This window comes from Polypterus senegalus, chromosome 18 (assembly GCF_016835505.1).
Source record: "Polypterus senegalus isolate Bchr_013 chromosome 18, ASM1683550v1, whole genome shotgun sequence".
Classification (NCBI taxonomy): domain Eukaryota; kingdom Metazoa; phylum Chordata; class Cladistia; order Polypteriformes; family Polypteridae; genus Polypterus; species Polypterus senegalus.
The window spans coordinates 69,081,188-69,095,631 of NC_053171.1; the positions used below are offsets into that span (position 1 = coordinate 69,081,188).

The following is a 14,444-nucleotide window of genomic DNA, read 5'->3' on the forward strand; positions in this document are numbered from 1 at the left end:
TTCAGAAAAAGAACATCATACCAACAGTAAAATATGGTGGTGGTAGTGTGATGGTCTGGGGTTGTTTTGCTGCTTCAGGACCTGAAAGGCTTGCTGTGATAGATGAAACCATGAATTCTACTGTCTACCAAAAAATCCTGAAGGAGAATGTTCGGCCATCTGTTCGTCAACTCAAGCTGAAGCGATCTTGGGTGCTGCAACAGGACAATGACCCAAAACACACCAGCAAATCCACCTCTGAATGGCTGAAGAAAAACAAAATGAAGACTTTGGAGTGGCCTAGTCAAAGTCCTGACCTGAATCAAAATGAGATGCTATGGCCTGACCTTAAAAAGGCGGTTCATGCTAGAAAACCCTCAAATAAAGCTGAATTACAACAATTCTGCAAAGATGAGTGGGCCAAAATTCCTCCAGAGCACTGTAAAAGACTCATTGCAAGTTATCGCAAACGCTTGATTGCAGTTATTGCTGCTAAAGGTGGCCCAACCAGTTATTAGGTTCAGGGGGCTATTACTTTTTCACACAGGGCCATGTAGGTTTGGATTTTTTTTCTCCCTAAACAATAAAAACCATCATTTAAAAACTGCATTTTGTGTTTACTTGTGTTATATTTGACTAATGGTTAAATGTGTTTGATGATCAGAAACATTTTGTGTGACAAACATGCAAAAGAATAAGAAATCAGGAAGGGGGCGAATAGTTTTTCACACCACTGTATCTATCTATCTATATGCAGTTTAAGTCAGGCAGTTTGCTGGACAATCAAGCACAGCAATACCATGTCATTAAACCAGGTGGAAAATGAAATCAGCCTCTCCATAAAGCTTGTCAGCAGAGGGAAGCATGAAGTGCTCTAAACTTTCCTGGTAGATGGCTGCGCTGACTTTGGATTTCATAAAACACAGTGGACCAACACCAGCAGATGACATGGCTCCCCAAATCATCACAGACTGTGGAAACTTCACACTGGACCTCAAGCAACTTGGATTCTGTGCCTCTCCACTCTTCCTCAAGACTCTGGGACCTTGATTTCCAAATGAAATGCAAAATTCACTTTCATTTGAAAAAAGGACTTTGGACCACTGAGCAACAGTCTAGTCTGTTTTTTCTATAGTCCAGGTAAGACGCTTCTGATGTTGTCTCTGGTTCAGGAATGGCTTGACACAAGGAATGCAACAGTTGTAGCCCACGTCCCAGAATTCATCTGTTTGTCGTGGCTCTAAAAGCACTGACTCCAGCCACAGTCCTCTCCTTCTAAATCTCCCACAAATTCTTGAATGGGCTGTGCTCCACAATCCTCTCAAGGCTGCGGTTATCCTTGCTGTTTATGTGCCTTTTTCTGCCACATTTTTTCCTTCCACTCAACTTTCCATGAATATGCTTGGATACAGCACTCTGTGAACAGCCAGCTTCTTTAGCAATGACCTTTTGTGGATTCCCCTCCTTGTGTGGCTTACTGAACCAGACTGAGAGACCATTTAAAGGCTCAGGACACCGTTGCAGGTGTTTTGGGTTAATTAGCCGAGTGGAGTGTGACGCCATACGTCTACAATATTGAACTTTTTCACAATATTGTAAATTTCTAAGATTCTGAATTTTGGGTTTTCTTTAGCTATAAGCCATATTCAGCAAGATGAAAAGAAATAAACACTTGAAATACATCACTCCGTGTGCAATCAATGTTGTTTGAATTGAATTACTAAAATAAATTAACTTTTCGATGATATTCTGATTTACTGAGATGCATTTGTACAAGTGTGACATTACTGAGATGTCATAAGGATTTGTAGCCTCCTAGTATTATGCTCACCCAGGGAATAATGAGCAAAAAACAATATTTTTTTCAACAAGAAAAAAAGTCAACATAATTACAGTAGGAAAAATCAGTTTAGTGTCCACTACTGTTAGTACATGTACTTCGTGTGACACTTTTTGAAACAGTCATCATTGCACAGCCCAGTGTCACAAATATAAACGTGTTTCTTGGAGAAATTTTCTTATATATTTTTCTGTTGCTTGCACATTAGAGAGTAGAATGTAAGTACCAAACCCGCATGATCAACAAGTGAATTAACACTCCTGTGTTATTGAAGGCTACCAAATAACAAGACTTATCAACTTCCACATTTTCCCTGACATGAACATTTATAGTTGCCGCATTGTGAACAGTGCTTAGGTGGTTAACATCTTGCTTGTCCTTGCTCTGCATTTAGTTTTTATGTCCATTTCTCCGAGTTATTTTTGACTTTCATTTTTAAAAAAATGTTTGTCCTGATTTTCTATTCCTTTTGCTTTAGTTATTGCTCCTCCAGTGTTTTGACCTCAGCTCTTGTAGTGTACTCTTGATGTGTTTTTCCATAAATTGTCACCACCTCATTCTGGTTCTTTTAAGCTTTCCAGCCTGAATTTTGACACACTGAAATATTTATGATACTTTGGTCTCGCTCTTACACACCTTCTTCTTTTAAGTCCCTTCACCCTTATGATGACTGTAGGGTAGCCAATTGTATAATGTTGTAGTGCAAACACAGCTGTTAGAGGTGTCCTCTAAAAGATAGTGGCAGCATGAAAATGACCCCAGCCTCTATGGCACCCTCAATTCAATGATTCCATTGAGCTACGTGTTGTGTGCATTGATGGAGTGGATGCATTGTAACAATAACTAAAAATCTGCTTCAGTTCACAATTATTATTTATGTAAAGTAGAAAATGTTTTAAATCAAACCAACTTGCAAAATACACAAGCAAGAAGTCAAATGCAAGATCAACCAGGATACACAAGGAATTTTACCAGTTAATTAGACATATTACATGCAAAGTGCAGTAAAACGGCAGGAGAATTAGTTAATTACAGGCTGAGACTTTCACAGCAATTCGATAATAGTGCTGCATCTATTTATGTGCTGTGCATAAGATTGATAGAAAAAAAGCACAAAGAGCTTAGCATGTTAATTGTAAATAAGAAAGCGATATCTATGAAGAGGCAGAGTTTGACAAGAAGAGGCTTAGATTAAGAATGAATAAATCAAAGCAAGACACCGCTGCAGGAGGACAAAGTGCTTGTTCAGAGTTTCCACTGATGTCACCACTGCACTGTGTATTTATCTTTTCCACATGTCTGGCAGGCTGTCAGATGTCCTTCTACAAAATGCAAACTGATTGTGTAGGTGCATCTTTCGTAATGCTCCCTAAGAGTAAAACTTAACCAGAGTTTCAAAGTACTGCTACTTAGGAATGTGTCACTTCTGCTGATATTACATTTAGGATGCACTTTCCTCTAGTCCAGATTTTTCTAATATTTAGAAGGGACAGGGAAGCTGCTGTGGCCAATTTTATGTTGTTTGTTTAGCATAGTGATGTTGCGGTTTACTACAATACTAACTTAGCTTCAGTTAGACAACCTCTAAACATGTGGCAGGAGGGAGATTCTAATCTCACACAACACACCACTATCAGCAGGTAGTAAGGTTTTGTGGCTAACACACCACAAGGTTGCAGGCTAACTCCCTTTTTGGGGCCTGGCCTTCAACAGTTTCTTTACCATTCCCTTACCACTCCTTGACAGGAAGTATGGTGTAGTTATTGTGGCTTTGGATATCAAATCCTGAGGCTGTGGGTTCAAATCCTGATACTGACACTGTGTGACCACAAGCCAGTCACTTCACTTGCCTGTACTCCAATTGGAAAAATAAATTCAACTTAACCAATTATATCTTAAATGTTGTAATGCACCATGGATAAAGATTCTAACCAAATAATAATAATAATAATAATAACAATAATAATAATGTTAAATCAATGGAAGATTTGTGAATATTCATCCACTTAATGAACTTGTCATTTCTGTTATGCATTCATTTTAGCAAAAACATTTAGTAAAATCTATCAAGAATGTGACCACAGGCTTGTCTAAGGTGTTATCAATATTGAACATGACATGGGAGTCTCATGGATGTGAGAATGAACACAGAATGTGTAAACTGTACTTAGACAGCAACCTGGCTGGGAATTGAGGCCAGATCCATGGAACTATTCTCGCAGTTCAGCCACCACTGGTGAAAACAGCCATCTGTTTTGTGAACCTTCCCATTTCATTTACATAGTTATAGGAAGCCTATCCTGTCAACATAATGAATATGACAAGAATCAGCCATGCACCTGCACATTCAGTCACAAAGGGCAAATTTAGAGTCATGAAATATCCCAAAATACACGTCTTCCAGATGTGATAGGAAACACCCATGTACCTGGACAGAATCTACAGAGACAGATAAAAAAGGTGAAATCTCTACAAACTAGAGGTATCACCCTCCACTGCTCCAATTAACCACCCTTATTTTACAGTGAAAAACTGTACCAGGCATGTAACGTGAAATAAAAGTCATTAAACTCTCTAAAAGCTTCTACTGAAAAATTAGTCCAGTGGTGCTGATTGATGCAGACAGTATGATGGAAGGCTAAATGAAACAAGAGAAAATAATAAACTCTTCTACAGCAAAAATACACACACATCTGTTATTTCTATGAAACAAATTATTGGTATACATTTGGACTGGTATTTTAAAATATTTACTATATTACAGGTTCTAAACTTTGTGAAAGCAAGACGATAGACTTAACTCCTGATTAGGGATCCACTATTAGTATCAATCTCTCAATTTAAAGTCTCACTCACTCAAATCATTATTTTGAATAGTTACTATAAACAGAATAAAGCATTTTTAGCTTAACTGTTATTTATTTAGCAAATCTTTATCAACAGCAACTTACAACTCAACTTAAATCAGTTAGTACAATGTAAGTAAGTGTGCTCTACAATAGGCTTCTACCTCATCCAGGGTTGGTCTCTGATCCTGCATCTTCCTGAAACCTTAAGGATGGATTAAGTGGGATCAGTAAATGGACAGACTTCTCACTAAAAAGCTGGGAGCTCTTTACACATTTATTTGTAAATAAAGTATAGGGAAAAAATAACACTGTATAATGCAAAAATATAAATATCTGTGTAAAAACATCATTTTCACTTTGATGATGCTTATCCTGGTACAGTCATAGTGACAACATCCTGCGCTGTCTTGTTTAGCCTAAGTTGTCCTTACAACTTACAAAGAAGGCACTATGAAAACTGGATCAAAGAAAGGATTATAGATGTTGGATATTTTCAATTTTTAATAGAAATATTGAATACATTTTACAATTTCATTTTCTATTATATTCAAGACATTTCATTACAAACAATATAAATATATTTGCTTGGAGATTAAACACAAGTGCATTAGCAGCTCATGTCCCCAAGTGAATAAAGAATATTTTTAAATTTGCACTCTTTTTCACAAACACCATTTTCCATAAGGACACCTACTTGCAAAAATAATGAGTATTGTATATCATGAGAGTGATGTCAATGTAAAAAAGACGTGGCCCAAAAAAGGAAAAATACAAGAAAAAGATTACCTCATCCATGTGTCGTAGGTAATATGCAACCACATAATCAACCAAACTTATTCGATTTTCCTAAAAGAAAAGAAATGACAAGTTAATGTATTTCTAACACAAAAAACAATGTTCAGAAGCAGTATTTTTTATACACTGACAAAAAGATTAAAAAATACAAGCATACCTAGGTGCATATTTATCTATAAACATATTTTATTAAATTAGACTTATAGATTTTCTATTTTAATTACCACAATGTTGGTTGACAGTAGATAGCACTTCCTCATGAAACCTCCAGAAGAGAGACAGACAAAAAAAAAGGCAAATAGAAAACAATGCCAGTGAGACACGAGAGGAGTTCAAGTCAAAATAAAACTACATGGCCGAGAGGTGTCAGGGCATAGTGCAAAAATAGGAAAATGAGGCCAAGTTAAACTTTTAAGAGTGACGTCCTGGAGGACTGGCAAAAGGCCAATCATTGCCCCTTAGAACGAAGTAGCTGTACAGTGACAATGTTGTCATTTATAAGGGAAGCAGTCCAAAAGCTGTGAAGTAGTACTTTTAATGCTACTAAAGTTTTGAGGTGCATAGACACCTGGAGTAAGATATAAAACCTGTGTGGAAGAATAATTTTAGTGTAGCATAGCATTCATCTTTAAGAAAGGGTTAATAAATGTCATAAATCAGATAACGATCAAGTGAACAACAAAATGTACTGAAAGAGACTAAGAGATGACTAAGAAGTCAGCAGATGTCCTGTAAACAATCAGAATAGACAATTGTTATGTGCACAGAAATTTCAAGGGTGTAAAGAAGAACCAGAATATAATATACTTTTATTTTATATAAATCATTTGGGTGTAAACCAACAAACCAACCAGAGTAAATGTATGCATTGATTGACAGTGTATGTTAATTCAACAGTTTCTGTGATCATTCTGACCATACTGTAACAAACTGCTTTTGAAGAATGCTCCAAAAGGAATCCAAAAGGACGAGGTTCGAGCTGCTCTAACCCAGTCTGTCTATAGTGTGAAGGAGAATTAAGGCAATTCTCCTTGGTGCGAGAAGAGACTGGAGAGAGAGAGAGATGATAGGTGAGAAAAGGGTGTACCAGTATACATAGACACTATAGAAACCTTATATTACAGTATACACATATATAGCTCTTTGACTTAATGCACAAACAACACACTCTCAGTGGCTAACACCTAAGTAGTCACAGGCAGGATGCCCTTCAGCCCCAATATCAGCTTAGATTCAACAAAGGAATTCTGGTCATGCTGACACAACAGCATCATCCAATTGTTACATATTTTGTTCTGCAACCCCCCCAACTCCATCTATGGGGACTGTGCAAGCCATAAAGTGAAGTTGCAGCTTATGGAACCACTTGAGATGAAGGTGCTTTCTAATATGGTGTGTTATCTGCTTGAAAAAGTATAGACTAGCCAAAAAGGGCTGTACATGGTCTACCTCAATGTTTAGGTACATCGTGTCATTCAAATTAATTTTGAACTTTTGGCAAGTAATTCTGCTGCTGTGGCCCATCTGCTTCAAGATTAAATAAGCTTGGCTTTACATTATGCACTTCTACACATCACTGTTGTAAACAGCTGGTATTTGAGTATCTGGGGATTGGTCATTCATCTCTAGCCTCTCCCATTCATTGGCACAGCTGAAATGTTTTTGTTTGTCTCTACAATTTCTATAGAATGTAGTACTTGGAATTCCCTGAATGAAAACTGGAACAACCATGTCTGATCCCACACTTGTATCGTGGTTAAGTTCCCTTAGACCACACATCTCATCTCACCCCATTCAAATGTTTGGTTGAACAACATCTAAATCTTTTGACCATATGTGTTTTTTATAATCACATGAATAGCTGTGGGTAGCATGTGGGTAGCATGCTGGCGGTAATCAACGCACATGTACTTTGCAAGGCATATGCACGGGGGCCACTGAGAAAAGAAGAGTGTTCATGGCTCAGCTTGCAGAGGAACATCGCCACCACATCTTGCAAGAAAAAGCAACGGAAAAAGAAAAGGAGGATTCAACATCAACAAGCTTCTGTTCCAGACAGCAGCTTTCCCCAGGAAAGTAAACTGAATCAGTGTCACCCCATCCTGCCCCTCCTGATCTGACTCTAAGTAACAGCGGCAGCATAAATTCACACCCGATCTGTAAATGTTTGTTTTCAAATAATATTGCATTGGTGCAATGATGTTTTCACATATATTGTCTCTTTCTTTCAGGTGTGTAATAGAAACCACAGCATAGAGAGAAGTTTGTACATTGTAACAGGTACGCATGTTTTCCGAAATGTACTATACAGGTCATAAAACGAATAATTCCAAATATCATATATACCTATGCCTCTGATATTTTTTTTTTTTACATCATAGACCATAAGGTGCATACTAATTCAGCATGAGCAGGAACACTCAATAAAACTGAAATAAAAAAAAAATCAAGTGATGGTGAGATACGAAGAAGGCAGATTCACCAGCGTCTGTGTGTCAGCTTTTATCCCTCCAGATGAGAGAATGTCCCGTTCCATTGTCTCAAAACACCACTCACATCTCCAGCTTTTCCCAGTTTCAAATAAAAACTAACAGCGTCAGATCCCTTAGTATGTAACGTGATCCTGATTTAGAGAGAATAAGTGAAAAAAAGGGTAACTTTAACAAGTCCTATAAATGTACACCGTGTGTTAGACGCAAACCAAGTGTATGTGTGTACTGTATAATATTAACAATAAGAGCAGCTCACTACTGAAAATGGCAAATACAGGAGTGAGTTGGGATAGAACCAGGGACTCTTGACAACAAGTCAGCAAATCTTACCGCTAAACCACGGAAGCTGTTGTCTTTTCCTTGAACCTTTTGTGAAAGTGTTTATTTGATCTTTGGAATTCAGGCTTCATACATTATACAGTTTATGCCTACATTTTGTCATTTACTACTAAAATATGAAAAACGTTTCTGTTTTAAAAATGTGTTTACACAGATTATTGTAGAAACGGAACACACATGAAATGCATGTGTTCCAAATAACGATCTATTATTTCCACTCTAAAACTCCACTTCACTCCCAGATAATCAATCAAGGCATGCCCTGGGAGAAGTTCATGCACGTTCTAAGTCAGTGGGGGGATGGAATAGCCGGCTGCTTGCTGCTTGTCTTTATCGGCACATTTACAGGACAAAGGACGCTGGCGGAGAGGTGCGAACGGATTTAAGGTGGGCCGGATCTACGAGTTTTTTCGTAGGCTCTAGTAATTCTAGTGTTAAAAACACAAGATTGAAAGACAAATTAATAATGGAGTGAATGGCCCAACTTCAAAACAAAGTTAGGAATTAAATTGCCTTTGAAATCCTAATGATTTTTTTACAACAGTCCGTTTAAAAATAAATTCACAAAATTGAAGTAATGTAACACACATTGACTGGTGTCAATCAAACATAAAAATCAAATCAAAGCCTAATATATTCTAAAAGTAACAAATTTTTTCCAAGATTTTCTGCTTCTGTTCAGCTACAATTATTCAACCCATCCAGCAACTTTTGACAACAAGCTTCCTAAAGTTTGGATTACTTAAAGTACAAGCCTGTAGGGACTTGTGCAAATTAGAAAGCAACTCTCGACAGGATTGCCAGTGCCTTACGTCAGTAAAGCATTTCTTTACTATTTTTTTAAATATATTTTGCTCCAAGAAATATTTGTGCTATACACTGTACATTTCAAAGTTCTACAAAATAAGTGCCACCTTACTTAACAGAAATATTTAGAGTTTTACGTCCCTGACATACTTCACCAATATTAGTATTCAGCTTCAGCAATTTACAGTGGGTACGGAAAGTATTCAGACCCCCTTCAATTTTTCACTCTTTGTTATATTGCAGCCATTTGCTAAAATTATTTAAATTAATTTTTTACTCATTAATGTACACACAGCACCCCATATTGACAGACAAAAAAAGAATTTTTGAAATTGTTGCAGATTTATTAAAAAAGAATAACTGAAATATCACATGGTCCTAAGTATTCAGACCCTTTGCTGTGACACTCATATATTTAACTCAGGTGCTTTCCATTTCTTCTGATCATCCTTGAGATCACCTTCATTTGAGTCCAGCTGTGTTTGATTATACTGATTGGACTTGATTAGGAAAGCCACACACCTGTCTATATAAGATCTTACAGCTCACAATGCATGTCAGAGCAAATGAGGTCAAAGGAACTGCCTGAGGAGCTCAGAGACGGAATTGGGGAAAGGCATAGATCTGGCCAAGGTTACAAAAAAATTTCTGCTGCACTTGTTTCCCAAGAGCACAGTGGCCTCCATAATCCTTAAATGGAAGACGTTTGGGACGACCAGAACCCTTCCTAGAGCTGGCCGTCCGGCCAAGCTGAGCTACCGGGGGAGAAGAGCCTTGGTGAAAGAGGTAAAGAAGAACCCAAAGATCACTTTGGCTGAGCTCCAGAGATGCAGTCAGGAGATGGGAGAAAGTTGTAGAAAGTCAACCATCACTGCAGCCCTCCACCAGTCAGGGCTTTATGGCAGAATGGCCTGTCGGAAGCCTCTCCTCAGTGCAAGACACATGACAGCCCACATGGAGTTTTCTAAAAGACACCTGAAGGACTCTGAGATGGTGAGAAATAAGATTCTCTGGTCTGATGAGACCAAGATAGAACTTTTTGACCTTAATTCTAAGTGGTATGTGTGGAGACAACCAGGCACTGCTCATCACTTGTCCAATACAGTCCCCACAGTGAAGCACGGCGGTGGCAGCATCATGCTGTGGGGGTGTTTTTCAGCTGCAGGGACAGGACGCAATCGAGGGAAAGATGAATGTGGCCAAGTACGGGGATATCCTGGACAAAAACCTTCTCCAGAGTGCTAAGGACCTCAGACTGGGCAGAAGGTTTACCTTCCAACAAGACAATGACCCTAAGCACACAGCTAAAATAACGAAGGAGTGGCTTCACAACAACTCTGTGACTGTTCTTGAATGGCCCAGCCAGAGCCCTGACTTAAACCCAATTGAGCATCTCTGGAGAGACCTAAAAATGGCTGTCCACCAACATTTACCATCCAACCTGACAGAACTGGAGAGGATCTGGAAGGAGGAATGGCAGAGGATCCCCAAATCCAGGTGTGAAAAACTTGTTGCATCTTTCCTAATAAGACACATGGCTGTATTATCTCAAAAGGGTGCTTCTACTAAATACTGAGCAAAGGGACTGAATACTTAGGACCATGTCATATTTCAGTTTTTCTTTTTTAATAAATCTGCAACAATTTCAAAAATTCTTTTTTGTCTGTCAATATGGGGTTCTGTGTGTACATTAATAAGGAAAAAAATTAATTTAAATGATTTTAGTAAATGGTTGCAATATAACAAAGAGTGAAAAATTGAAGGGGGTCTGAATACTTTCCGTACCCACTGTAGATACAAATGCAGCAACATTGCTTCACAGCTCCATGGACACTGGCTTTATGTCTTTTATTTTTTTTTCTTTTGATTACAGTTAACTGAAATTGTATATGGCGTCAGTTAAGTAAGTTAAGCAAATGACATTTGCTGTTATATTTTCTTCTCCTTGCCTGCTTGGGTTTTGTTCAACTTGTTTTATTAACCTACTTACCCTGCTCTTGACATCCTTCAGCTTTGGTAATATTTCAAGCCCAAAGCCATCAGCTTGACCTCGTGTGCGATTTCCACCATTCATGTAATTGCCAAAAGCAAGGATTAGACCAAGAATATCCTTTACACATGACTCTAGCAAACCCTGTGGAAAAACAAAATGGAACAAATAAAAAAGAAATGCACACATGACGTATGAACCTCCTTAGCATTACATATTTTCCCAAAAAAACATGTAAAAAGCATTGCATTTTTTGGCTTTAAAAACTACATATTTATTAAATCAGATCTTTCTTCTGCAAAACACACAAAACACTAAAAGTACAAAGTCAGAAGTGTAAAATGTATAATAATGATATAAATAATAATACTAAAAATAATCATAATAACGTATATACCGTCAAAATGTGTCTTTTGTGTGGTACACCTTAAAGCATGGTTAAATACGCAATCCAGCATCGCATTCAGGACAATAGTAGTGTGATTCCCTGGTATTTTCTTTCTAGACTTATCCCCTTTTGAACAGCACAATGCAAATGTGTGATTGACATGAGTGTCACTTTCGGATTCATCAGAATCACTTTCGATTTCAATGTTTGTTTCAATTTCACTGCCTGAAGACAGATTCACTTTGTCATTGCTGCTTATATCACTGCTGATAAACATTTATTACAAAATACCATTATGAGGCTAGGAGAAGATGTGTCTGCACTGTTGCCTGGGTAACACTCGGGCATGTTGCTTACACAAGACATGCCTATATAATTTCCCGAGCAACACTGTTGGCAGACCAAGTAATCATTGGGTCAAATGCTTACGCGAGACACTTCTATACAGTTGCCCAAGTGATGCAGTGTTTTTGGCACTGTTTTTATAGCCTGAGTGATGCTCGGGACTAACGTTATGGAGGTTAATACTCACTTTTGTCAATAATAGATGTCAAAACACCTAACCATTCCTTCTATTTTCTGATTGTACCTATCAGTATCTTCAGGCACAAAAATGTAAGCAACCCTAGCTGCTTCTGTCAAAGGGTAGAAAAGTAAATTTCAAAGGACAGAAAATCAATTTCCATACTAACAAAATTAAAATTTAAGTACAGAAATGTTATATATTACTTTAAACAACATATATTCCATATATATATAGCACTTTTTGTTATAAATGTTATGAGAAGTCAAAATAAGTGAAAATGAGCATATTCCTAGTGCTATTTTTCTTCTGGTAAGGACACATTTTTCTATTCGTTTGTATGAATTTTTACATAAATGTGGAAGTAAATTAAAACAAAACCAACCACGTGACATGAAAAGTTTAGTATGATTTGGTCTGTTAGAGGAAAACATGACCCAAAGAGGTGAAAAGTTACTGTGCAGAAAGACTAAGCTATTGCACATGGCTGGTCTTTTAAAATGGCAAAATCTCACAAATTTGGTGTTTTTGTTAAAGAATCACATGTATAAACTATTTTACAATGTGTGTGTAATTGCAAGATGCAGATTCAGTACTCGACTACTGTCCTGACTTAAAAAATTGACATATTCATTAAGTTTTTAAGAATTTTCCTTTTTGCCCCATTGACAACAGTGTAAAGTACCAGTGTGAGCAAGATTTTTTTTTTTTAATTTATAAAAAGCAATTAACTTCAGAAGACAATCTTATGTGGTAAATACATATATAGCATGTTTGTGCAGAAAAAACTGATTTTAAAACTATAAAACTTATCCTTTAATAATAAGGTTTACACATGTCAGCATGTGTAAAAGCAGAATGCATGTATTCTGTACCTACAGCAGCTGTCACTCCAGGGATCAGAGCACAAACACCTGATAAACTGAGTATGCTTTCTGTACTTCATCTATTGTAAATAATTTGTTAAAAAATACAGTCTAGTTGCAAAATTCAATTACACAGTTTGAATATATTTGTTGGAATTAAAATCTTAATTATTCATAAATACAAAAGACTGAAATGTAATAAGGGCTGCATGGTGGCACAGTGGTAGCGCTGCTGCCTCGCAGTTAGGAGACCTGGGTTTGCTTCCTGGGTCCTCCCTGTGTGGAGTTTGCATGTTCTCCCCGTGTCTGCATGGGTTTCCTCCGGGTGCTCCGGTTTCCTCCCACAGTCCAAAGACATGCAAGTTAGGTGCATTGCCAATCCTAAATTGTCCCTCAGTTTGTGTGTGTGCCCTGCGGTGGCCTAGCGCCTTGCCCAGGATTTGTTCCTGCCTTGCACCCTGTGTTGGCTGGGATTGGCTCCAGGTGACCCTGTGTTAGGATATACTGGGTTGGATAATGACTGACTGAAATGTAATATGTTTTTAAGGCACCAGGAAGACTGATGTGTGGGCCTTCCTAGACAATGTCAAAACAGAAAAGGAAACAAATACCAGTAAGATAAATGGCTGATGGCAATACCCATGCATAAAGTTATATTTTAAATGTTCTTGAGTCTTTTCATTTTGTTCTGTTCAGAACACTCTAGTTCTTAATTGGCCAAGACTCCCCATGGATAGGGTAATGATGCATCATACTTCTTAACATCTGGTGATCTAAAACAAGCTTTAGTTGTGCAATAAAAAGAGACACTTAATTTTTTATGTTTTTTTAAATGAATCAGCTTTATAAAAGCTGTAAAAATACAAACTGGCATTGATGAGAGAGAATGAGTCGCTTTAAACACACACTTGGCGAAGAGACCTGTCGACTAGTTATCCCTTATGTACTCTAAAAATTAACAAAGTGTTCCTTATAATGATCTTTAATGTTTTCTTTCTGACCAGACCTTGTTGTCTTCAAGTGTGCTGTTGAGCTGAGCTTTAAATAGGCAAAAACAAATTATGAAATGTACATGTCCACAATCTTCTCTAATGAAGTGTGCAACCTTAATTCAAAAGGTGAATCAGCTATGTAAAAGGTTACTTGGGATCAGCAAAACAAATTCTTTCATAAAGACGTCAATATGTGATATTGCTGCATGGTCATTTCAATGACAATCATGTTCAAGCCCTCTTTGAAAGACAGCACGGAAGACAGATTTAGTGTGGCTGACAGCCCAAGGGCTCAGAGGCATGTACCATTGTTATATATGCAGGCTATCCTAGGAATTGAATGGCAAGTTACTAAAGTGAGGTTAAGTATGAGACGAAATGTAACTGATAAGGGTTCTCTATGTACTCTGGTTTCCATCTACGCTCCAAACTTGCATGTTAAGTGCAAAACTAACTAACTCAAAACTAACATGGTATAACTCAAAATCAGTTCATATTCTATCTAGAATCTGTCCCTGTCTGTCATGCAATGTCCCTGGCAAAGGCTCTGGCTCCATGTAACTCGGACAGTTTATTACTCACTA

At 37.6% G+C, this 14,444-nt stretch overlaps 1 protein-coding gene across 1 annotated transcript in view; it reads right to left on the bottom strand.

Annotated features, from left to right (window-relative positions):
• LOC120518304 (formin-like) overlaps positions 1 to 14,444 on the bottom strand; it is a 509,433-nt gene that overhangs the window by 227,405 nt on the left and 267,584 nt on the right. Inside the window, exons 10-11 of the mRNA XM_039741029.1 lie at positions 11,092 to 11,235; positions 5,455 to 5,514 (exon numbers count right to left, since the gene is read on the bottom strand). Coding sequence (XP_039596963.1) covers positions 5,455 to 5,514; positions 11,092 to 11,235 — 204 coding nt within the window. The remainder of the gene's footprint in view (positions 1 to 5,454; positions 5,515 to 11,091; positions 11,236 to 14,444) is intronic.